General features: G+C 45.6%; 1 protein-coding gene across 1 annotated transcript in view; it reads right to left on the bottom strand.

Moving 5' to 3' along the window:
- Positions 1-1,523: 1,523 nt before the first annotated feature.
- Positions 1,524-26,887, bottom strand: part of LOC116991895 (CD97 antigen-like) — a 51,899-nt gene continuing 26,535 nt past the window's right edge. Inside the window, exons 6-8 of the mRNA XM_033050871.1 lie at positions 22,308-22,476; positions 4,988-5,068; positions 1,524-1,556 (exon numbers count right to left, since the gene is read on the bottom strand). Coding sequence (XP_032906762.1) covers positions 1,524-1,556; positions 4,988-5,068; positions 22,308-22,476 — 283 coding nt within the window. The remainder of the gene's footprint in view (positions 1,557-4,987; positions 5,069-22,307; positions 22,477-26,887) is intronic.

Here is a 26,887-nt window from a genome sequence, read left to right as displayed (position 1 = left end):
TCAAAGGCACATTTGGTCTAAACCGTCCTTGCTCAGTAACGCTTTGATCACATTTAGACCACACCTTCTTACAAGTTATGAGAAATAATTATTAATTTGAAGAATGTGAACATATTAACAAGACACACAGATCAGGATGATATTTTATTCAATAAAGGCCAGGCATACTAATAAATTTTGCATTTCTACGTATCAATACACAATAACAAGGTGTAACCAGTTTGCCCTTCCTGCTTCCTCCGTATGAGCCGGTGAAACCTCCTTTGTCTCACCTGCGGCAGTTACAGGGCAAACCCGGGGCACTGGGATCCACAGCCATGATCAGCACTGGCTGCATTTTCATTCATCAGCTTCAGGCAAAGGCAGGGTTGAGTGTTCCGTCCCACACTGTCTTTGAGAGGGTGACAATGGGAGGTCCATCCATGAACCATTCCACCCAGATAATGTGGTGGTGAGATGGTAGTGGGTATCACTCAATGGTGACGGCTACTAGCTGGTGCCGAGGGGCTGGAGGGAACCGGGAGGAGATGGGGTCCCGTGTGAAGGCTGCCTCGTGCTGATTCTCTGCTGAGGAACTTGCACTGGGCCTGACTCAGGGCTGAGCAGCGGCCTGGGCCAGACTCTGGCATCTCACCTGGTGACTGGTGGGTCCTGTTCAAGCTTTATTACCCTTCGGCCTTTCACCCTCGACACTGCCTAGAGAGAAGCTCATCTGTGCCTCACATGTCCCGAACCAATCAGGAGATGTGGTTGCCAGTGGCATTTAAAACCTACTTTTTGTTAACTCTTGAAAAGCTCCAAATAATGATGGGTGGCGATGGGGAATGGCTTTGTAGCTCACATGCACTCTTGTCATCATATTGTGTCACCAATCAAACAGCAGGCAAAAGCCAGTCTGGGACACACCCTCTGTCAGCTTACAAACTCAACACTAACTAAACTCTAAACCTGCTAGACATCCACCCTGCCCATGTTGGATCCCAAGCAAACTCCTTCCAAACTCACAAGCACCCATTGACCTGTGCTGCCCGTGCTCACCTTCTGATGGCTGAATCCTGGTTTGTCACCCTGCCAACCACTGTCCAATAGCCAACAATTAGAGGATCACCAAATCAAGCAACCTTAAAGCCAGACGGACATCATCCCATCTGCCCAGGGAGGTGCTTGAAGTGAAAGGCAACTCTTCCGTTCTCCAGAATCTAGGCTAGATGCTACCGTGCTTATTATTGGACAGTCTGTTCAACAATGTAGAAGCTATGAACTCCTGCTATGTACATGCTCAATAGAAGCAGAGAGCTGAAGCAGCTGCAACTTCTCGCCTCTTTCTACTGAAGTTTGTAGCAGATTAAAACAGAGCGATGGAGGTAAGAATGGGGAGAGGGTGGCAACAGCAATGGGGCAGTCACAGTGGAGAGGCGAGTTATAGTCCCAAGCAGAGAGTATGTGCGCTGTTGCTCTTGTGCTTTGTGTCTCTTGCTTTAGAAGCAGCTGTAGCCAGCTCTGCAGGGCTCTCGTGCTTTCAATCACATTACTGTCTCATGAACGCTTCTCGGGCCCTGTAAGGAAGCAGACATCGAGATCAGAAACTAACCACGTGGCAGCTTGTCGGAGCCAGAGCAACTGCTGGCTTTGGCTGAGGCAGCAGAGAACTAATGTTCTCATGAGCAGGACACCAGCACATCAACCCTGCCAACCCACACCATGGCACAGCAGGCAACACCACGAGAGCCAACACAGACCATCACTGCACCTGGGGCTGTCTGAGGGGATAGATGGGGGCAAAGGGTGAGGAGAGCGAGTGTCTTGATGTGTGGGTGCAGTGAGTGGCCGAGTTGGAGGATGAATATTTGGGGACATGTTTACAGTTTGCGGGGGGGGGGGGGGGGGGGGGGGGGGTGTGCGAGTGGGGGGGGTGTGTGTGACAGCATGTGTGACTGAGTGGGTGGATATATATCCGTATGTGTGTGTGTGTGGGAGGCAGTGTATGGGCTAATGTATGGGGAATGGCTGGTGATGTTGTGTAGCACGAAAATGTAACCTGATCTAGGCCGTGTGGGCCATGGCCGGGCCAATGGGTGGAGCATTGGTCAGGTTCATTGAGAATTGGGTGAGTGCTGACTTATGTATAATTGTAAGGTGGTGTGCGGATGGAGTGAGCCCATTACTCCAACAGCCACAGGACAATGTGACATTGTGGGTGTCAGAGGACATGCTGCAGATCCCTGGTAAAAGAAAAAACAATGACCAAAGAGGCACAGCAGTGCAGCGGGTAGAGCCGCTGCCTCAGTGCCAGAGACCCGGGTTCGATCCTGACCTTGGGTGCTGTCGGTGTGCAATTTGGATGTTCTTCCTGTGACTGCATGTGTTGCCTCCGGTTACTCCACTTTTCTCCCCTACCCAAAGACTTGTTGGTTAATTGGCCGCTGTCAATTTGCCCTTAGGATATAGGATGCGCAAATGGGATAACATAGAATATAGTATGAACGCGTGGTTGATGGTCAGTGTGAAATCGGTGGGCCGAAGGCCCTGTTATCTGCTGCATCTTTCAATTCTGTCAATCAAGATTGATTCTGGAAGATTCAGGTTCTATCGAAGTGGATACAGCTAAAAACAGCCCATTTAAGTAGGAAATACAGGTGAAAACAGGCCACTTAATGGGTACAAGTCCTGGTACTAGTCCAACTAGAATGGTTGAGGGGAGCGACTCAATGATTTGGTCTCCATTTATCGACTTCTTACAAGCATATGGTGCAACATAACCGTAGAAATTAACTGTTTCAGGATCGGGTGAAGGGTGGTCAAGAATAATAAATAGCTATTTCTCCTTCAATCTCCTGTTTTCTATTTCTTCTTTTTCTCTCTATTTTCTCTCTTTTCTCCATTCCTTCTTCTCACTTTTTGGTATCACGCACTTCTCTATTTCTCTACTATTCTCTTTCTTTTCTTTCTTTTACTACTAAAAAAAAAGTAAGAAGTTGTATATAAAATGTAACATGCCAATTAGATATCTATGGTACCACATTATTGTACTTCTGATAAAATAAAATTTACAAACAAAATAAAAATAAGATTGATTCTGGAAGATTCAGGTTCCATCGAAGTGGATACTGCTAAAAACATCCCATTTAAGTAAGATACAAGTGAAAACAGGTCACTTAATGGGTACATGTCCTGGTACTAGTTCAACCAACTAGAACGGTTGGGGGCAGGGACTCAAATAGAGAAAGCTAGTAGGCAATGTGTGAGGCAGGAGGCAGATAAGGGAAGCACTCGGGCCCAAAATGTAGAGGATAAAGAAGAAAAAGATAATAAACAGAGAATAAGAGGTGGGGGGGGGGGGTTTCTTAAATGTGTATATTTTAATGCAAGGAGGATTGTAAGAAAGGTGGATGAGCTTAGAGCCTGGATTGACACCTGGAAGTATGATGTTGTGGGGATCAGTGAAATATGGTTGCAGGATGGCTGTGATTGGAAATTATATATTCCAGGATTTTGTTGCTTCAGATGTGATAGAATTGGAGGGGCAAGGGGTGGAGGTGTTGCATTGCTTGTCAGGGAAGATGTTACAGCAGTGCTTTGGCAGGATAGATTAGAGGGCTCGTCTAGGGAGGCTATTTGTGTAGAACTGAGAAATGGGAAAGGTGTAGCAACACTTATAGGGGTGTATTATAGACCGCCTAATGGGGAGTGAGAATTGGAAGAGCAAATATCTAAGGAGAAAGCAGATATTAGTAGTAAGCACAAGGTAGTGATTGAGGAAAATTTCAATTTTCCACACATAGACTGGGAATACATTCTGTAAAAGTGTTGGATGGTTTGGAGTTTGTAAAATGTGTGCAGGATAGTTTTTTGCAGCAATACATAGAGGGACCTACTAGAGAAGGGGCAGTACTGGACCTCCTGTTAGGAAATGAGATAGGTCAGGTAGCGGAGGTATGCGTTGGGGAGCGCTTAGGGCCCAGTGATCACAATACCATTAGTTTCAATATAATTATGGAGAGGGTCAAAACTCAGGTGACTCCGAAGTAAAATAGTAAGATTAAACGAGAACTTATCAGTTTGAAGTTTGATCTATATTTTATGAGGAGTTACGATGAGGGACTAGGTGCCCTCTGCTCCCAACCCTCATGAAGGTTATCTGGTAGATCTAGTCTTCTCTCATCTTGCTATGATACTTCAGTCACTGTTATTCTGTGATTTCACCCCGCTGCTTTGAAGATTGACGCGCATGCGCACGAGTGGGGTTCTTCCTCACGTAGTCCCTCATCGTAACTCCTCATAAAATAAAGATCAAACTTCAAACTCGTAAGTTCTCGTTTAATCTTACTATTTTGGTCGCCTAATTATAGGAAGGGTGTCAACAAAACAGAGAGTACAGAGGAGATTTACTAGAATGTTGCCTGGGTTTCAGCAACTAAGTTACAGAGAAAGATTGAACAAGTTAGGTCTTTATTCTTTGAAGCGCAGAAGGTAAAGGGGGGACTTGATAGAGGTCTTTAAAATGATGAGAGGAATAGACAGAGTTGATGTGGATAAGATTTCCCATTGAGAGTAGGGAAGTTTCAAACAAGAGGACATGACTTCAGAATTAAGGGATAGAAGTTTAGGGGTAACATTAGGGGGAACTTCTTTACTCAGAGAGTGGTAGCTGTGTGGAATGAGCTTCCAGTGGAAGTGGTGGAGGCAGGTTCGATTTTATAATTTAAAAATAAACTGGATAGGTACCTGGTATGAAAAGGAATGGAGGGTTATGGTCTGAGTGCAGGTGGATGGAACTAGGGGAAAATAAGTGTTCGGCACGGACTTGAAGGGCCGAGATGGCCTGTTTCTGTGCTGTAATTGTTATATGGTTATATGGTTATTATAGTCACGTGCACAGAGATGTAGTGAGAAACATAGTTTCTGTGCTATCCAGTCACATCACACTGTACATGAGTACAATCACTCCCCCATGACAGACACGGCACTAGACCAATCGTAACCATACCCGAGTAGAAGAAGTTGAAAACTCAGAGTACTTTGAGTCTTTCTTGAAACGTTGGAAGAAGTTGTCATACTCATCCCTCACCTGAAAGACAAGGTGACATGGAGTGTTTACAATCCTGTCCACACCATTGCCAGTGGCCATTACACCAGGGCTGTCCATGGAGTTCACAATCCATGCCCCGAGCTGCAGGCTTCTGGCTACCTCACTCTCATTGCCAAAGCAGAAGGCAAGAGATCAGCACCAGGACAAAGGGTTACTCCAGTTTTATCTGCAGTGAGTGGATTTGTCAGCAACACCACACAGGAAGTTCCTGCTCCAGTTTCCACCCCGCACCTGACACCGTTCTCAGTTCTACAACTGAACTCAGTTTTGGTGGCTCCGTGGTTGTTAATATCTGCCAGACCCTGGAACTCTGAATGGATTAAAGGCCGATAAACCCCCAGGGCCAGATAGGCTGCATCCCAGAGTACTTAAGGAAGTAGCCCCAGAAATAGTGGATGCATTAGTGATAAATTAGTGGAGAAATTCAGAGTCCAGCAGAGGAGGACAAAGGGCTTAATTAGGAAAGGGAAAATAGATTATGAAAGAAAACTGGCAGGGAACATAAAAACTGACTGCAAATGTTTTTATAGATATGTGAAGAGAAAAAGATTAGTTAAGACAAATGTAGGTCCCTTGCAGTTAGAAGCAGGTGAATTGATCATGGGGAACAAAGACATGGCAGACCAATTGAATAACTACTTTGGTTCTGTCTTCACTAAGGAAGACATAAATAATCTGCCGGAAATAGCAGGGGACCGGGGGTCAAATGAGATGGAGGAGCTGAGTGAAATCCAGGTTAGCCGGGAAGTGGTGTTAGGTAAATTGAATGGATTAAAGGCCGATGAATCCCCAGGGCCAGATAGGCTGCATCCCAGAGTACTTAAGGAAGTAGCCCCAGAAATAGTGGATGCATTAGTGATAATTATTCAAAACTCTTTAAATTCTGGAGAAGTTCCTGAGGATTGGAGGGTAGCTAATGTAACCCCACTATTTAAAAAAGGAGGGAGAGAGAAAAGGGGAATTACAGACCAGTTAGTCTAACATCGGTAGTGCGGTAACTGCTAGGGTCAGTTATTAAAGATGGGATAGCAGCACATTTGGAAAGTGGTGAAATCATTAGTCTGCATGGATTTATGAATTTATGGATTTATGACTTGACTGAAAGGTAAATCATGTCTGACAAATCTTATAGAATTTTTCGAGTATGTAACCAGTAGAGTGGATAAGGGAGAACCAGTGGATGTGTTATATCTGGACTTTCAGAAGGCGTTCAACAAGGTTCCACATAAGAGATTAGTATACAAACTTAACGCACACGGTATTGGGGGTTCAGTATTGATGTGGATAGAGAACTGGCTGGCAGACAGGAAGCAAAGGGTAGGAGTAAATGGGTCATTTTTAGAATGGCAGGCAGTGACTAGTGGGGTACCGCAAGGCTCAGTGCTGGGACCCCAGCTATTTACAATATATAATAATGACTTGGACAAGGGAATTAAGTGCAACATCTCCTATTATGCAGATGACACAAAGCTGGGGGGCAGTATTAGCTGTGAGGAGGATGCTAGGAGGCTGCAAGGTGACTTGGATAGGCTGGGTGAGTTGGCAAATGCATGGCAGTATAATGCATGGCAGTATAATGTGGATAAATGTGAGGGTATCCACTTTGGTGGCAAAAACAGGAAAGTAGACAATAATCTGAATGGTGGCCAATTAGGAAAAGGGGAGGTGCAACGAGACCTGGGTGTCATGGTACACCAGTCATTGAAAGTAGGCATGCAGGGGCAGCAGGCAGAGAAGCGAGCGAATGGTATGTTAGCATTCATAGCAAAAGGATTTGATTATAGGAGCAGGGAGGTTCTATTGCAGTTGTACAGGGTCTTGGTGAGATCACACCTGGAGTATTGCGTACAGTTTTGGTCTCCTAATCTGAGGAAAGACATTCTTGCCATAGAGGGAGTACAGAGAAAGTTCACCAGACTGATTACTGGGGTGTCAGGACTTTCATATAAAGAAAGACTGGATGGACTCGGCTTGTACTCGTTAGAATTTAGAAGATTGAGGGGGGATCTTATAGAAATTTACAAAATTCTTAAGGGGTTGGACAGGCTAGATGCAGGAAGATTGTTCCTGATGTTGGGGAAGTCCAGAACAATGGGGTAACAGTTTAAGGTTAAGGGGGAAATCTTTTAGGACTGAGATGAGAAAAACATTTTTCACACAGAGTGTGGTGAATCTGTGGAATTCTCTGCCACAGAAGGTGGTTGAGGCCAGTTTGTTGGCTATATTTAAGAGGGAGTTAGATGTGGCCATTGTGGCTAAAGGGATCAGGGGGTATGGAGAGAAGGCAGGTACAGGATACTGAGTTGGATGATCAGCCATGATCATATTGAATGGCTCGAAGGGCCGAATGGCCTACTCCTGCACCTATTTTCTATGTTTCTATGTTTCGATGTGGCATCTACAGATTCCTCTGTGATATTCAGCTGTGTAGATATTGTGGTTAATAATGTTGTCCATCATTGTCATAGAGTCTAAGAAATATGGAAACAGGCCATTTGGCCCACGATATCCATGCCAACCAGTTGGCACCAGTTTTTCCCTTGGTTTCACTTGGATACACTTGGTCAGGTAGCTTTATTAGACTTCGGTGAAGCTGCGTTTGGAGTATTGTGTGCATTTTCTTGCCTCCCCATTACACAAAGGATGTGCAGGCTTTGTAAAGTGTGCAAAGGAGGTTTACATGAAAGATGCCGGATTAGGGAGTATTTGATACAGGGAGAGGTAGGACAGACATTACTTGTTTTTTTTGCTGGAGGTTGTGGGGAGACCTGGTAGACGTATATAAAATAATGAGAGGCATATATAGTGCAGACCGTCAGAAACACTCTCCTAGGAGGGTAAAATAGTAAGATTAAACGAGAACTTACCAGTTTGAAGTTTGATCTGTATTTTATGAGGAGTTACGATGAGGGATTACGTGAAGAACCCGCTCAACACGCATGCGCGGCATACTTCAAAGCAGCGGTGTGGAATCACAGATAGACACAGTTATTGAGGTAAACATAGTAAAGATAAGGAGACATCAGTTTATGAATTTGACCCATATTATTGAGGGTGGGAGCGGAGGGCACGTAATCCCTCATCGTAACTCCTCATAAAATACAGATCAAACTTCAAACTGGTAAGTTATCGTTTAATCTTACTATTTTACTTCGGAGTCACGTGAGTGATTCCGTGAAGATTTCAAAGCTCTGTGATTTCAAACCGTGTAACAGTTATTGCTACATCACTGCCGAAGTCTTTGAGGGAGGAAGTGTGTTATCGTAATCAACCAATGAATCTGTTTGTAGAAAAACACAATGCTATTTTTTAACAATAACAACAAAGAAATTAAATTGTTCCTCTGGGCTTAAATTAAATATTTGCAGTCTGTAAAATCTTTCCTGCAAATAAAACAGGTTTTGCCAATGGCTTATTATAAAATTTCTGAACGGTCTTTCCCCCCACCATCCTGCTGTAGTCAGGATGTGGTTAATAGGCACGTCCATTCTTTTAGCCGTCGACGTGGATGCTGCCCTGGTGGAATGAAGCATGTACATGTTAGTTTTTGTCCCAGCAGCTTTTAGCACCTGCTTGAGCCATCTCGAAATGGCTCGTCATCCGACCATAAGGTTTTTTATGACTGACCCACAAGGCTTTTCATCTCCCTCGAATATTTTGGTTGTGTCTATGTAGGATAATAGGGTCATGGCACATAACCGTGTTTCTGGCGGGTAAGCCCGGAATTCTACGACTGGATTAGGTGTTCCTGGTCTGCTCTGTTTGATCATTCCCTGGATAACGACAGAGATCTGGTGTGGAGCTGTGAGCATGGTGTCCAGTCGCAATAGGTGTAGTGACTGGAGCCTCTGTGCAGCTACAAGTGCCATCAACATGAGTGTTTCGAGCATAGATGGTTTCAGGTTGAGGGATCTGGCTGGTGGCCATCCCCTGAGGTATGTCAGGACCACACTGACATGCCATATATGGGTGTACCTTGGTCTAGGGGGTTAGAGTTGTAAATACCCTTCATTAGTTTGACCACCAGCTGGTGGGACCCCATGGCCTGTTGTCCTGGAGCTGGTTTTAAATAGACAGGCAGGGCAATTCTAGCTGTGTTGATGGCTCTGTAGCTGAGTCCTTCATCGTGGTGAAGGTTCGCCAGGAATTCCAGTATTTTGGTAACAGTAGCGGTTGAGTAGGTGGTCCCTGTATCCAAGCAGTACTTCTCCCATTTTTTGATGCTGGACAAGTGCTGTTTTTTAGTGGATGTTCGGAGGGATGCTGACATGGTGTCGACGGTTTGTTATGATAATCCCAGTCCCAGAAGTGGTTTGTGCAGCATCTGCAACCCAGGAGTTTGATTTTTTTCATGGCACGGGTGGCTTGCGCCCAACACTGGGTGTTAATAACTCTGGGTCACTGGGGAATACCATCGGAGTTTCAACAACCATGTAATGGAGTATTGGGAACCATGGCTGTGTAGGCCAGTCGGGTACTATCAAAATATCTGAAGCAGAGTCCATTTGTACTGCGCGTAGTCCCCGACTGATGAGGCAGAAGGGAGGAAATGCATAGAAGAAAAATTTCCCCAATCCAGCGTGATCGCATCTACTGCTGCTGCCTCAGGGTCTGGTTCCCAAGTGACATACATAGGTACCTGATATTGCTTGATAACTTTTGAGGAAAAAAAAATATATATTTTTGGGGTTTTAACATCCATTCGATGTTGTCATTAAATTTACGTGACCTGGTGTCTGCCACCGTATTTAGCTTACCTGGCAGGTAAGTTACTGATAGCCAAATATGTCTTTGGATACACCATTGCCAAATTGTATTGACCAACCTGTCGCATGATACCGATTTTATGCCGCCCATATGGTTAATGTAGGCCACCACCGTAGTATTATCTATTTATAACCGTACATGCAAGTGATGCATATTTATGCATATGCTTTTAAACCATAAAAAGTCACCCAAACATCTCTAGATAATTAATGCCCAGTGTAAATGGTAACGATGATTCTGAGTTAGTCCATCTACTACTTGTGCTGGATATAGAGTTAGTTGCTCCCCAGTCTTGAGCACTGGCATCTGTTTGGATAACTGACATAGGGTTAGTGATGATAATAGGCTGAAACTATGTCAAATTTTTTTTGTTGTTGTTTTTTTTTGCCCACCACTGATATTTTCTGATATTACTTCAGTGGGTAACTTCATGAAATGTTCATAACGACCTGTATGTCGTGTTTGGTACAAAGCTCCGAATTATGTAGCCGGAAATGCTGCTACCATTTTCCCAATTACTCTGTTACTTGTCGAGTAGTTGGTAGTTTGTTGACCATTAAATTGTTGTACGATTGTGCCAATTCAACTATGTTGTCTCTTGGCAATGTTACAGTCACGTAGACTGAATTAATTGTGAAGCCCAAGTAGTCCATGATAGAGGATGGCTTCAACTTAGATTTATCTGGATGTAAGACAACCCCAGGGTTTCGAATAACTGTTTGGTAGCTGAACAGCTAACATAGTCAAATTCATGGTCTTGCCTACCATTTAGGATATCATCAAGATATGCCATGACAATATGTTTTTGTCTTCTGAATATTGCCAGAGCTGGTTTTAGTCTGGGTGACACTCTTGGGCTGATGTGAGCCCATTGGGTAACGCTTTAAACTGCTATAGCTGCCCCATCCAGGTAAATTTCAGGTATCTGCAATGATCCTTGTGAATGGTACTAAATAGTAAACATCTTTAAGATGAATGCTTGCCATTAGGTATCCTTTGGAATTTAGTTGTTTGGCAGTAACAACCGGTTCCATTTTGAAATGTATATACTTAACAAACATATTTAGCGAAGTTAAGTCAATGATGATGCGACATCCACCATCTTTTTTGGGTTTAGTGAATATATTTGATATGAATTGCAAGGTTTCAGGTTTTCCCATGACACCCTTTGTAATTATTCTCACCAGTTCAGCTTGTCCCTCTTGTTTCTTTAACGGAGAGAGGAAAAATACCCTCTGGGGTGAATGTGCCACCCCCCAACGTCACCGCCACGTCAGACGACGTGCAACACTCGTTGGACCGGCAGGAAACAGAAGAATACCCATAACCATGGAGGTAGGTGGGTCTGGTTCCTACCTATATATAGAGTAATACAAACACATGGGAGTCTATCACGAGTGATCAGTATATACTCAATGGCATTAGTGAATACAATTCATACTAGAAAAATTGCCATCTGGGGGGGGGGGCAGCAACAGAACAGACCTGTCCCCGCTCGACTCCACGGAGGAGCGTTTCCATCTCGCGGGGGAACCCAATGGGCTCACATCAGCCCAAGAGTGTCACCCAGACTAAAACCAGCTCTGGCAATATTCAGAAGACAAAAACATATTGTCATCCAGCAAATTGCGGCTGTCTCACCCCCCCTGGGTGGAAAGACGTCCCGTCCGATAAGTCGGAGCCACCGGCCGGAACGCCTCTTCCTTGGCTTGTACATCCAGCCCGCTGCTCAGGCGCTAGCGGGGCTGGGCTCGGACGCGGTGTCGGGATAGCGGAGCGCCGGGTAAGCGGTCCTACCGCCTTGTTGCTGCCCCCGCGAGATGGAAACGCTCCTCCGTGGAGTCGAGCGGGGACAGGTCTGTTCTGTTGCTGCCCCCCCCCCCCCCCAGGTGGCAATTTTTCTAGTATGAATTGTATTCACTAATGCCATTGAGTATATACTGATCACTCGTGATAGACTCCCATGTGTTTGTATTACTCTATATATAGGTAGGAACCAGACCCACCTACCTCCATGGTTATGGGTATTCTTCTGTTTCCTGCCGGTCCAACGAGTGTTGCACGTCGTCTGACGTGGCGGTGACGTTGGGGGGTGGCACATTTTCCATGGGGTCCGCTCTGGGCCCTGGTCTAAAGAAGACTTTCGGTGTTAGATGCGGACCCCGAGCTTTCATCAGTCCGATATGGTAGACGTTGACTGATGGATGCGATGGGGTGCTGCTGCGTAGGAATGACTGTTTTTGGTTACTCGTCCCGGCCCTGCCCTCATGAGCCGAAAGTTTTGTAAAACCTCTTGCATGCCCTTCATATGCTTTGTGAGGTTTTTGCCATTGAGCAGTGGGTCTGGCTCAGTGGCTGGGGTATGCACAACCCCACAATGTAGGATTTTATGGCAGGTCTTATGACTTGTTTACGAAGGTTGTGGTCATCTCCGCATTTGTCCATGGTACGAGGAAAAAACGATGTGATGGCTGTCGTCAGGCTTTTAACGCTCCTGCACGTGGGGTTTCCACGTAGCTGTCCACCACACCTAGCAGCTCTTCCTGTTCCTGCACCCCTTGCATACTCCCAAGATCTTCAGCCATTGCCCCTGTTCTTGACCAGCCCAGTCCTGGTCACCAAAGCTATCCTCTGGAAAGGAGGAAGCAATGGACAGTGCACAAGGCACTGTGGAGGGAGTACCTGACCCCCCTCTGCGAGAGCGCCCCTCCTGGGGTGCACCTCGCTGGAGCTCCTGCTCCAAGAGCCGCTCCATGCGGCTCTTGCGGCTGTCTCACCCCCCCTGGGTGGAAAGACGTCCCGTCCGATAAGTCGGAGCCACCGGCCGGAACGCCTCTTCCTTGGCTTGTACATCCAGCCCGCTGCTCAGGCGCTAGCGGGGCTGGGCTCGGACGCGGTGTCGGGATAGCGGAGCGCCGGGTAAGCGGTCCTACCGCCTTGTTGCTGCCCCCGCGAGATGGAAACGCTCCTCCGTGGAGTCGAGCGGGGACAGGTCTGTTCTGTTGCTGCCCCCCCCCCCAGATGGAAGGCTCCTCCGTGGAGTCGAGTGGGGGCAGGTCTGTTCTGTTGCTGCCCCCCCCCCCAGATGGACGCTCCTCCGTGGAGTCGAGCGGGGGACAGGTTTGTTGCAGAGCCTTTCTTCTCTGCCGGACAGCAGAAGGCTCCCAGTGAAAGAAAAACCCGACGTCAGTTTACCTGACGGTCCATTCTTTCACCTCCATAGCGGGAGCGCCTGACTCCCGCTGTGCCGCCCAATGCTCTGCTGGACGTAATGCCACGCATGCGTGCTGAACGGGTTCTTCACGGAATCACTCACGTGACTCCGAAGTAAAATCAAATACTAGAGGGCAGAGCTTTAAGGTGAGAAGGGTAAAGTTTAAAGGAGATAGGGTGATGAAGGACATTGGTACATTGGCCTTCAACAGTCAGGATATTTAGTATAGAAGTTGGAACATTATGTTAAATTTTACAACATGTTGATGAGGCCACACTGTACTGTTTTCAGTTTTGGTCACCGTGCTCTAGAAAGGAGGTCACTCAGCTGGAAAGAGTGCAGAGAATATTTGCGAGGATACTGCTAGAACTTGAGTGGGGTCAATCTCGTAAACCTGCGCTGCACTGCCTCAATCACAAGGATGTCCTTCCTCAAATTAGACCAAAACTGTACACAATACGCCAGATGTGCTCTTACCAGAGCCCTATAAAACTGCAGAAGAACCTCTTTACTCCTATACTGAAATCCTCTTGTTATGAAAGCCAACATTCCATTAGCTTTCTTCACTGCCTGCTGTACCTGCACGCCAACTTTCAGTGACTGGTGTACAAGGACACCCAGGTCTCGCTGCACCTCCCCCTTACCTAACCACATTGAGATAATAATCTGCCCCCTTGTTTTTGCCAAAGAAGGACCTGTTATGCGCTATAAGACTGAGATGTGCGAGTCTGATTTTTTTTACACAATAGTGTGCTAATGTCTAGAATGAGTTGCCGGGTTTGGTGGTTCAGGCAGATACAATAGTGACATTTAAGAGCCTTTTGTATATGCACATGGATATGCAGGAAATGGAAACAAATGGATTATGTGAAGGCAGATCAGAGTTGGTCTTGGCAACATGTTTGGCACAAACACTGTGGGCCGAAGGGCCTGTTCTTGTGCTGCACTGTTCTATGTTCAATGTTAGTCAAAGAATCATACAGCGTATAAGCAGGTCCTTTGGCCCAACTTACCCATACCCCATCTACACTAGTCCCACCTGCCTGCTTTTACAAACATCCCATGTCTGGATGGTCCTTTTCCATCAAACAACCTTCTCAAACCAACATGAACAAGTTTCTGTCTAATGTCTTCAATGTTAGCCTTGCCCCAATTTAGGATTTTAACTCATGGTCCCACCTGGTCTCTATCCTTAACTAATCTAAACCTAGTAGACAATGGCCGCTGGTCCCTGAACATCCATGAACACTTCATCCACTTCTCCATTCCAATTTTCGAAGACAAGATCAAGCGTTGCCTTCTCTGGGAAAGGGCTGTCTTTATATTGCCAGAGGAAATGTTCCTGAATACATTTGACCAATTCTACCCTGTCTAAACCTTTTGCACTAGTATATTCCCAGGTAATATTTGGAAAGCTAAAATCCCCTTCTATGATAACCTTATTAGTCATGTAGCTGCCATTTTCAATAAAAGCAGGTAAATCTGGGATTGATGTGAATGCCCATGGCTATATCGTTGACGCGTCCATAATTCTGGTGACTGGTCACAACATGCTCGCCCACACAGGCCAGTCACTTGCCCAGCCTCATTCCCCAATGGAAGGTCCAGAATTGACCTTTCTGACCAGGGTCAGAACTGGACATAGGGTTGAGATTTTTGATTGGCGAAAGGCTAACTCTGAGGAGATGTGAGAGGATTTAAAAGGAGTGAATTGGGACATTTTGTTTTATGGGAAGGATGTAGAAGAGAAATGGAGGACATTTAAAGGTGACATTTTAAGAGTACAGACTCTTTATGTCTGTGCTGGACCACTTTCTGTTTACAGGTATTAATGCCACCTGCTGGATGTTCAGGTTCCTACAGCTTTGAGTTACCTTTCCTGTTAGGCAGGAAGTTGTCATAAACCAGGAAGTCCAGCTCAGGGAGAGTACCGCATGGTGTAGACTGTAATTCCAGCGCACAATCTAATGCCATCCTTCCGCACCAGTTTGTTAGACGCATTGTCTGTGAGTAATTATGTCTGTGTAACAGCATCTTTATATGTTACCAACGTTATTGCGCAGGATTGCTATCATTAACAAAGTTAAGAATGTTTCATGTGCTCTGGCTGTTTTCTTACATAACAGCACTGTATTTAGTGGTGGCATCATAGTTTATGTTTGTTTACCAAGTGTATAACGTTACTAAATATGTGGTTTCCCTTTCTGCTTGTATGTTACAATTTCACAGTTGAATACAGTAAAGAATCAACGACATCTCGTGTCTACGGGTCTTTATTGGATTAATTGTTTAACTTGCTAGATAGCTGGATAGGGACATCCAGCGAGTCCAGTATAGTGAAAAGACAGCACCACAACAAGCTGTACTACAGGGTGGCTCACATCATCACATTGTCCGTCCACACCTCAACGCCATGGCAACAAGCAACCAAGACAATGCTTCACAGAATGAAGCCAAGTCTCTCAGCGTTCGTTCTTACCGCTCTGCAGCTAGTTCCAGTGCCAGCATGGCCGCCCTTAAAGCACGGGCTAAAGCAAAAGCAGCCGAAGCCAGAGCAGCATTCGCTCAGAGAGAGAAAGATATGAAGGTCGAGGCTACGCGGATGCAGGTGGAGATGATGGTCGAGGCTACGCGGATGCAGGCGACCTTAGAGGCCTTGCAGCAAGAAAAAGAGATGAAAGCAGAGGCCGACACCATAGAAGCAGGTTTATTAGCAGAACAAGGGTCACGTAATAGATCACCGAGCCCTGCTCACCCTCAAAACCAGCACGAGCGTACTCTGGACTACGTCATAGAGCAAGCCAGCATAAAGTCAAGCCAACATGTCACTGATTATGATATCGAGAGTGGTAGCATAGTATTTTGTCCATTGCCGTCCGCTCACCAGACCAAATCTAATCTGGCCAGTCCATTTCATAGGCATCACAATCCCAGTAATGTGCAAGGAAGCGTGGAGCCTAAATTGGAGGATAGAAAGCCAACAGCAACCTTTCTGCACAGCGGCTCTATCAACTCTCCTCAAGCCACCAACGATATCAATCCCACCACCATGGACCTCGCCAGATACCTTGCCCGCAGCCAGCTCGTTACAACAGGATTGACGGCCTTTAACGACAAGCCTGAGAATTACTGGGCCTGGAGATCCTCCTTCCAAAACGCCATAGCAGGCCTGGGCCTTTCACCCGGAGAGGAGCTCGATCTTTTGGTAAAATGGCTTGGAAAAGAATCCCCGGAGCAGGCAACAAGAATTAAGGCTGTCAACATGAGGAATCCAACAGCAGGTTTGAAGATGGCTTGGCAGAGGCTCGAAGAAACTTATGGTTCACCCGAGTCTATTGAGCATGCCCTCTTTACCAAGCTTGAGAACTTTCCCAGGATCACCATCAAAGAGCCATACAAGCTACGTGAGCTCGGGGACCTTCTGTCAGAAATCGAAGCGGCAAAGGTTGATGGGTATTTACCTGGTTTGTCTTACCTCGATACCTCCAGGGGAGTTGCACCGATCGTTGAGAAGCTTCCTCATAACATCCAGGAAAAGTGGACCAGCTTTGGATCCAATTATAAACTTCTCTTTACTAGAATGTTGCCTGGTTTACTAGAATGTTGCCTGGTTTACTAGAATGTTGCCTGGGTTTCAGCAACTAAGTTACAGAGAAAGGTTGAACAAGTTAGGGCTTTATTCTTTGGAGCGCAGAAGGTTAATCTTCTATCCCATTGATAGAGGTTTTTAAAATGATGAGAGGGATAGACAGAGTTGACGTGGAAAAGCTTTTCCCACTGAGAGTAGGGAAGATTCAAACAAGAGGACATGACTTGAGAATTAAGGGACTGAAGTTTAGGGGTAACATGAGGGGGAACTTCTTTACTCAGAGAGTGGTAGCTGTGTGGAATGAGCTTCCAGTGAAGGTGGTGGAGGCAGGTTCGTTTTTATCATTTAAAAATAAATTGGATAGTTATATGGATGGGAAAGGAATGGAGGGTTATGGTCTGAGCGCAGGTATATGGGACTAGGGGAGATTATGTGTTCGGCACGGACTAGAAGGGTCGAGATGGCCTGTTTCCGTGCTGTAATTGTTATATGGTTATATGGTTAAACGCCGCCACCGCATCTCTTTCCCCCCATTTAAAGTGTTTGATGACTTTATCCGTGCGGAGGCAAAAACCAGAACGGATCCCAGCTTCAATCTTTGCCTCTCTCGTCCAGCAATCGTCCAGAGGGATAACATAGAGAGACATGGTAAAACTCTCGTCTCCGTCCACAGGACACAAGCATCTCCAACAACTCCTGAGACACAGAAATCCAGTGACCCATCCAAGCTGTGTCCCATTCATGCCAAGATTCATCCATTAAAGAAGTGCAGAGCCTTCAGAGAAAAGAGCCTGGAAGACCGCAAACACTTCCTTAAGGAACATTCCATTTGTTTCCGCTGCTGCTCCTCCACAAGTCATTTCGCCAAGAACTGTACATCGGAAGTGAAATGTACCGAGTGTAACAGTGACAGACACCTCTCCGCTCTACATCCAGGCCCAGCCCCCTGGAAGTCCGAGCCATCTCCCCCCGCATCTGAGCATGGCGGGGAGGAAGAGGTAGCAGTAAACCAGGAGATCACCTCCACATGCACAGAGGTGTGCGGTGATGGGGGCAGCGCGAGAGCATCTGCTAAGATATGTCTCATCTCAGTCTATCCAGAAGGACGTCGCCAAGAGGCACGCAGGATGTACGCCATCTTAGATGAACAGAGCAACCGCTCTCTTGCAACATCTGAGTTTTTCAATATCTTTGAGATCAAAGGAAATCTTAAGCCATATTCACTGCGGACATGTGCCGGGCTCAAGCAGACTGTGGATGAGAAGACATTTCTCCCTCTTCCTCCACTCCTAGAATGCAATCAAGTGCCTAACATCTGCGCCGAGATCTCCACTCCCAATGCTGCGCGTCACCACAGCCATCTCAGATGCATTGCCAACACGATTCCTCCACTGGACCCAAACGCCAAAATACTGCTCCTATTGGGAAGAGATATTCTGCAGGTGCATAAAGTGAGGAAACTAATTAACGGTCCCAACAATGCCCCATACGCCCAGAAGCTGGATCTGGGATGGGTAGTTGTAGGCGATGTAGGTCTTGGTGGAGCACATAGACCTACCCAAGTGGAGGGACACATTCCAGGATCTACAGATGCTACAGATTCCACGGCCGTACACCACATTCTCAAAGTTGAGCATGCTACAACAGGAGCTCTATCTGTTCTCGGACGCATCAGGCAAGCCAAGATACGCAGTTGCCTATCCGAGGGTCATCACCGAAGACGGAATAACGGAGGTGGGTTTCATCTTTGGCAAAGCAAAGCTGGCAACCCAGCCAGAGCTCACTATTCCAAGACTAGAATCGTGCGCAGCGGTCTTCGCTGTCAAAATCGCAGAGACGATTGCGAAGGAGATGGACGACATCATCTACCACATGGACAGCAAAGTAGTACTGGGGTACATCTGTAACCGGTCAAGGCGATTTACACATGCGTCCACAGCCGTATCCATCAGTTTTCGCCATCTCATCAGTGGAGGTTCATTCCCACGCATGACATCCCAGCTGACCCCGGATCACGGTCCGTCCCAGAAGCTCTACGTCCGCCCAATCACCGAAGTGGTCCTCCTCCTGTCTCCCGAGGACTCAGAGGGTTAAATGGGAAATTTGCATGGGGTCTGGGAGACCCCAGGCGGGGAGTGTGCTGGGCCACTTTCTGTTTACAGGTATTAATGCCACCTGCTGGATGTTCAGGTTCCTACAGCTTTGAGTTACCCTTCCTGTTAGGCAGGAAGTTATCATAAACCAGGAAGTCCAGCTCAGGGAGAGTACCGCATGGTGCAGATTGTAATTCCAGTGCACAATCTAATGCCATCCTTCCGCTCCAGATTGTTAGACGCATTGTCTGTGAGTAATTACGTCTGTGTAACAGCATCTTTATATGTTACCAACGTTATTGCGCAGGATTGCTATCATTAACAAAGTTAAGAATGTTTCATGTGCTCTGGCTGTTTTCTTACATAACAGCACTGTATTTAGTGGTGGCATCATAGTTTATGTTTGTTTACCAAGTGTATAACGTTACTAAATATGCGGTTTCCCTTTCTGCTTGTATGTTACAGTTTCACAGTTGAATACAGTAAAGAATCAACGACATCTCGTGTCTACGGGTCTTTATTGGATTAATTGTTTAACTTGCTAGATAGCTGGATAGGGACATTCAGCGAGTCCAGTATAATGTCCCTGTTTGGTTGAAAGGAAATAGTAAAAATTATAGGCAGCATGGAGTAAATGAGGTGCTTGAGGACTATAAAGATTGTAAAAAGAATCTTAAGAAAGAAATTAGAAAAGCTAAAAGAAGATATGAGGTTACTAAGGTGAAATTAAATCCAAAGGGTTTCTACAGCTATATTAATAGCAAAAGGATAACGAGGGATAATTACCCTGATTTGTGCCTGGAAGGTCATGTTTGACTAATCTTCTTGAATTTTTTGAAGAGGTTACTAGGGTACACTTTTGAGAAATATAAAAGTGGATAAGTCTCCAGGTGCGGACAGGATATTCCCTAGGACATTGAGGGAAGTTAGTGTAGAAATAGCAGGGGCTATGGCAGAAATATTTCAAATGTCATTAGAAACGGGAATAGAGCCGGAGGATTGGCGTACTGCGCATGTTGTTCCATTGTTTAAAAAGGGGTCTAAGAGTAAACCTAGCAATTATAGACCTGTTAGTTTGACGTCAGTGGTGGGAAAATTAATGGAAAGAATACTTAGAGATAATATATATAAGCATCTGGATAAACAGGATCTGATTAGGAACAGTCAACATGGATTTGTGCCTGGAAGGTCATGTTTAACTAATCTTCTTGAATTTTTTGAAGATGTTACTCGGGAAATTGATGAGGGTAAAGCAGTGGATGTTGTGTATATGGACTTCAGTAAGGCCTTTGACAAGGTTCCTCATGGAAGGTTGGTTAAGAAGGTTCAATGGTTGGGTATTAATGGTGGAGTAGCAAGATGGATTCAACAGTGGCTGAATGGGAGATGCCAGAGAGTAATGATGGATGGTTGTTTGTCAGGTTGGAGGCCAGTGACGAGTGGGGTGCCACAGGGATCTGTGTTGGGTCCACTGTTGTTTGTCATGTACATCAATGATCTGGACGATGGTGTGGTAAATTGGATTAGTAAGTATGCAGATGATACTAAGATAGGTGGGGTTGCGGGTAATGAAGTAGCGTTTCAAAGTCTACAGAGAGATTTATGCCAGTTGGAAGAGTGGGCTGAAAGATGGCAGATGGAGTTTAATGCTGATAAGTGTGAGGTGCTGCATCTTGGCAGGACAAATCAAAATAGGACGTACATGGTAAATGGTAGGGAATTGAAGAATGTAGGTGAACAGAGGGATCTGGGAATAACTGTGCACAGTTCCCTGAAAGTGGAATCTCATGTAGATAGGGTGGTAAAGAAAGCGTTTGGTGTGCTGGCCTTTATAAATCAGAGCATAACGTATAGAAATTGGGATGTAATGTTAAAATTGTACAAGGCATTGGTGAGGCCAATTCTGGAGTATGGTGTACAATTTTGGTCGCCTAATTATAGGAAGGATGTCAACAAAATAGAGAGAGTACAGAGGAGATTTACTAGAATGTTGCCTGGGTTTCAGCAACTAAGTTACAGAGAAAGGTTGAACAAGGTAGGGCTTTATTCTTTGGAGCGCAGAAGGTTAAGGGGGGACTTGATAGAGGTTTTTAAAATGATGAGAGGGATAGACAGAGTTGACGTGGAAAAGCTTTTCCCACTGAGAGTGGGGAAGATTCAAACAAGGGGACATGACTTGAGAATTAAGGGACTGAAGTTTAGGGGTAACATGAGGGGGAACTTCTTTATTCAGAGAGTGGTAGCTGTGTGGAATGAGCTTCCAGTGAAGGTGGTGGAGGCAGGTTCGTTTTTATCATTTAAAAATAAATTGGATAGTTATATGGATGGGAAAGGAATGGAGGGTTATGGTCTGAGCGCAGGTATATGGGACTAGGGGAGATTATGTGTTCGGCACGGACTAGAAGGGTCGAGATGGCCTGTTTCCGTGCTGTAATTGTTATATGGTTATATGGTTATAGGGTAATTGATGATGGTAAAGCAGTGGATGTTGTCTATATGGACTTCAGTAAGGCATTTGACAAGGTTCCTCATGGAATGCGGGTTAAGAAGATTCAATTGTTGGGTATTAATGGTGGAGTAGCAAGATGGATTCAACAGTGTCTGAATGGGAGATGCCAGAGAGTAATGGTAGATGGCTGTTTGTCAGGTTGGAGGCCGGTGACAAGTGGGGTGCCTCAGGAATCTGTGTTGGGTCCACTTTTGTTTATCATGTACATCAATGATCTGGATGATGGTGTGGTAAATTGGATTAGTAAGTATACAGGTGATACTAAGATAGGTGGTGCTGTGGTTAATGAAGTAGATTTTCAAAGTCTAAAAAGCCTAAAGTCTAAAGAAAGGTTTTGATGTGCTGGCCTTTATAAATCAGAGCATTGAGTATAGAAGTTGGGATGTAATGTCAAAATTGTACAAGGCATTGGTGAGGCCAATTCTGGAGTGTGGTGTACAATTTTGGTTGCCTAATTATAGGAAGGATGTCAACAAAATAGGAAATACAGAGGAGATTTATGAGAATGTTGCCTGGGTTTCAGCAATTAAATACAGAGAAAGGTTGAACAAGTTAGGTATTTATTCTTTGGAGCACAGAAGGTTAAGGGGGGACTTGATAGAGGTCTTTAAAATGATGAGAGGGATAGACAGAGTTGACGTGGATAAGCTTTTCCCATTGAGAGTAGGGAAGATTCAAACAAGAGGACATGACTTGAGAATTAAGGGACAGAAGTTTAGGGATAACATGAGGGGGAACTTCTTTACTCAAAGAGTGGTAGCTGTGTGGAATGAGCTTCCAGTGGAAGTGGTGGAGGCAGGTTCGATTTTATCATTTAAAAATAAATTGGATATGTATATGAATGGGAAAGGAATAAAGGATTATCGTCTGAGTGCAGGTAGATGGGACTAGGGGAGAATAAGTGTTCGGCACGGACTTGAAGTGCCGAGATGGCCTGTTTCCCGTGCTGTAATTGTTACATGGTTATATGGTTATTGCCCCCTCTCTGGTTGGCCATCTACATACTGTTTGAGTGAACGTTGCTGAACAAATTCAAGGGGACTTACCTGCTTGTTAAGGAGGCAGTGCAGGATGAAGATGAACATTCCTTGCATGCTGTTGATCACAGTGAAGATGTAGGCCATGACAATTGTTTCCTTCTGGAAGTGCAATATGCCAAGTATCCAAGTACATCCCAGGAGGCAGAGCTGAGCGACAGCAGTGATGGTAAAGACCCTAAAACAAGAGGTACGAGAATCTGAATGCAAGACAATACTTTACTTTGTGTTACTCACTACAGTGCATATTTTAAGGTGCAATATAAACTTCCTGCTGCTTCTAACCATATAAGCATATAACAATTACTGCACGGAAACAGGCCGTCTCGGCCCTTCTAGTCCGTGCCGAACACTTATTCTCCCCTAGTCCCATCTACCTGCACTCAGACCATAACCCTGCATTCCTTTCCCGTACATATAACTATCCAATTTATTTTTAAATGATAAAATCGAACCTGCCTCCACAACCTCCACTGGAAGCTCATTCCACACAGCTACCACTCTCTGAGTAAAGAAGCTCCCCCTCATGTTACCCCTAAACTTCTGCCCTTAATTCTCAAGTCATGTCCCCTTGTTTGAATCTTCCCTACTCTCAGTGGGAAAAGCTTATCCACGTCAACTCTGTCTTTCCCTCTCATCATTTTAAAGACATCTATCAAGTCCCCCCTTAACCTTCTGTGCTCCAAAGAATAAAGACCTAACTTGTTCAACCTTTCTCTGTAACTTAGTTGCTGAAACCCAGGCAACATTCTGGTAAATCTCATCTGTACTCTCTCTATTTTGTTGACATCCTTCCTATAATTAGGCGACCAAAATTGTACACCATACTCCAGAATTGGCCTCACCAATGCCTTGTACAATTTTAACATTACATCCCAACTGACACTCTCCTCCGCTTAATGGAGTTGGTCCTCACCCTCAACAACTTTACATTTGACTCCTCCCATTTCCTCCAAACACAAGGCGTAGCTATGGGCACACGCATGGGCCCCAGCTACGCCTGCCTCTTTGTCAGGTACGTTGAACAATCCTTGTTCGAGACGTACCAGGGCCCCATCCCCGACCTCTACCTCCGTTACATTGACGACTGCTTTGGGACCACCTCCTGCACCTACACACAACTGACTGACTTCATCCACTTCACCACCAACTTCCATCCGGCACTCCAATACACCTGGACGATTTCCGACACTTCACTACCATTCCTTGACCTCACCATCTCCATCGCAGGGGACAGACTCCTGACCGACATACATTACAAACCCACTGACTCACATGGCTATCTGGACTACACATCTTCCCACCCTGCCCCCTGTAAAGACTCCATCCCCTACTCCCAATTCCTCCGCCTACGCCGCATCTGTTCCCAGGATGAGACATTCCACACCAGGGCATCGGAAATGTCCTCGTTCTTCAGGGAACGGGGATTCCCCTCCGCCACCATAGATGAGGCTCACACCAGGGTCTCAACCATACCCCGTAACACAGCTCTCTCTCCCCATCCCCGCACTCGCAACAAGGGCAGAGTCCCTCTGGTCCTCACCTTTCACCCCACTAGCCGCCAAATACAACACATAATCCTCCGCCATTTCCGCCACGTCCAACGTGACCCCACCACTCGCCACATCTTCCCATCTCCCCCCATGTCTGCCTTCCGCAAAGACCGCTCCCTCCGCAACTCCCTCGTCAATTCTTCCCTTCCCTCCCGCACCACCCCCTCCCCGGGCACTTTCCGTTGCAACCGCAAGAAATGCAACACCTGTCCCTTCACCTCCCCCCTCGACTCCATTCAAGGACCCAAGCAGTCGTTCCAGGTGCGACAAAGGTTCACCTGTATCTCCTCCAACCTCATCTACTGCATCCGCTGCTCTAGATGTCAGCTGATTTACATCGGGGAGACCAAGCGTAGGTTGGGCGATCGTTTCGCCGAACACCTCCGCTCAGTCCGCAATAACCTACCTGAACTCCCGATGGCTCAGCACTTCAACTCCCCCTCCCATTCCCAATCCGACCTCTCTGTCCTGGGTCTCCTCCATTGCCAGAGTGAGCAACAGCGGAAATTGGAGGAACAGCACCTCATATTCCGTCTGGGGACCTTGCGTCCGTATGGCATTAACATTGAATTCTCCCAATTTTGCTAGCCCTTGCTGTCTCCTCCCCTTCCTTAACCCTCTAGCTGTCTCCTCCCACCCTCCCATCCGCCCGCCCTCGGGCTCCTCCCCCTCCTCCCCTTTTCCTTCTTTCTTCCCCCTCCCCCACCCCCCATCAGCCTGAAGAAGGGTTTCGGCCCGAAACGTCGCCTATTTCCTTCGCTCCATAGATGCTGCTGCACCCGCTGAGTTTCCCCAGCAATTTTGTGTACCTTCTATACTCAATGCTCTGATTTATAAAGGCCAGCACGCCAAAAGCTTTCTTTACCACCCTATCTACATGAGATTCCACCTCCAGGAAACTCTGCACAGTTATTCCTAGGTCCCTCTGTTCAACTGCATTCCTCAATTCAATACCATTTACCATGTATGTCCAATTTGGATTTGTCCTGCCAAGATGTAGCACCTCACACTTATCAGCATTAAACTCCATCTGCCATCTTTCAGCCCACTTTTCCAAATGGCCTAAATCTCTCTGTAGACTTTGAAAATCTACTTCATTATCTACAACACCACCTATCTTAGTATCATCTGATTACTTACTAATCCAATTTACCACACCATCATCCAGATCATTGATGTACATGACAAACAACAGTGCACCCAACACAGATCCCTGTTGCACCCCACTAGTCACTGGCCTCCAATCTGACAAACAGCCATCCACCATTACTCTCTGGCATCTCCCATTCAGCCACTGTTGAATCCATCTTGCTACTCCATCATTAATACCCAACAATTGAACCTTCTTAACCAACCTTCCATGAGGAACCTTGTCAAAGGCTGGAAATGAGACGGGACAGGTGGCGGAGGTATGCGTTGGGGAGCACTTCGGGTCCAGTGATCACAATACCATTAGTTTCAATATAATTATGGAGAAGGTCAGAACTGGACCTAGGGTTGAGATTTTTGATTGGAGAAAGGCTAACTTTGATGAGATGCGAGGTGATTTAAAAGGAGTGGACTGGGACATTTTGTTTTATGGGAAAGATGTAGAAGAGAAATGGTGGACATTTAAAGGGGAAATTTTAAGAGTACAGAATCTTTATGTTCCTGTTCGGTTGAAAGGAAACAGTAAAAATTGGAAAGAGCCCTGGTTTTCAAGGGAAATTGGACATCTTGTTCGGAAAAAGAGGGAGATCTACAATAATTATAGGCAGCATGAAGTAAATGAGGTGCTTGTGGAGTATAAGGAATGTAAAAAGAATCTTAAGAAATAAATTAGAAAAGCTAAAAGAAGATATGAGGTTGCTTTGGCAAGTAAGGTGAAAGTAAATCCAAAGGGTTTCTACAGCTATATTAATAGCAAAAGGATAACGAGGGATAATATTGGTCCATTAGAGAGTCAGAATGGACAGCTATCTGCAGAGCCAAAAGAGATGGGGGAGATATTGAACAATTTCTTTTCTTCGGTATTCACCAAGGAGAAGGATATTGAATTATGTGAGGTAAGGGAAACGAGTAGAGTAGTTATGGATACTATGAGTTTCAAAGTAAAAGAAGTACTGACACTTTTGAAAAATATAAAAGTGGATAAGTCTCCAGGTCCTGACAGGATATTCCCTAGGACATTGAGGGAAGTTAGTGTAGAAATATCCAGGGCTATGACAGAAATATTTCAAATGTCATTAGAAACGGGAATAGTCCCCGAGGATTGGCGTACTGCGCATGTTGTTCCATTGTTTAAAAAGGGTTCTAAGAGTAAACCTAGCAATTATAGACCTGTTAGTTTGACTTCAGTGGTGGGCAAATGAATGGAAAAGATACTTAGAGATAATATATATAAGCATCTGGATAAACTGGGTCTGATTAGGAACAGTCAACATGGATTTGTGCCTGGAAGGTCATGTTTGACTAATCTTCTTGAATTTTTTGAAGAGGTTACTAGGGAAATTGACGAGGGTAAAGCAGTGGATGTTGTCTATATGGACTTTAGTAAGGCCTTTGACAAGGTTCCTCATGGAAGGTTGGTTAAGAAGGTTAAACTGTTGGGTATAAATGCAGGAATAGCAAGATGGATTCAGCAGTGGCTGAATGGGAGAAGCCAGAGGGTAATGGTGGATGGCTGTTTGTCGGGTTGGAGGCAGGTGACTAGTGGGGTGCCTCAGGGATCTGTGTTGGGTCCTTTGTTGTTTGTCATGTACATCAATGATCTGGATGAAGGGGTGGTAAATTGGATTAGTAAGTATGCAGATGATACCAAGATAGGGGGTGTTGTGGATAATGAAGAGGATTTCCAAAGTCTACAGAGTGATTTAGGCCATTTGGAAAAATGGGCTGAAAGATGGCAGATGGAGTTTAATGCTGATAAATGTGAGGTGTTACACCTTGGCAGGACAAATCAAAATAGGACGTACATGATAAATGGTAGGGAATTGAAGAATACAGTTGAACAGAGGAATCTGGGAATAACCGTGCATAGTTCCTTGAAGGTGGAAT

Source organism: Amblyraja radiata, chromosome 35 (genome assembly GCF_010909765.2).
Source record: "Amblyraja radiata isolate CabotCenter1 chromosome 35, sAmbRad1.1.pri, whole genome shotgun sequence".
Lineage (NCBI taxonomy): Eukaryota > Metazoa > Chordata > Chondrichthyes > Rajiformes > Rajidae > Amblyraja > Amblyraja radiata.
Note: the sequence above shows the minus strand (reverse complement) of the source record. Positions and strands in the feature narration are given on the sequence as shown.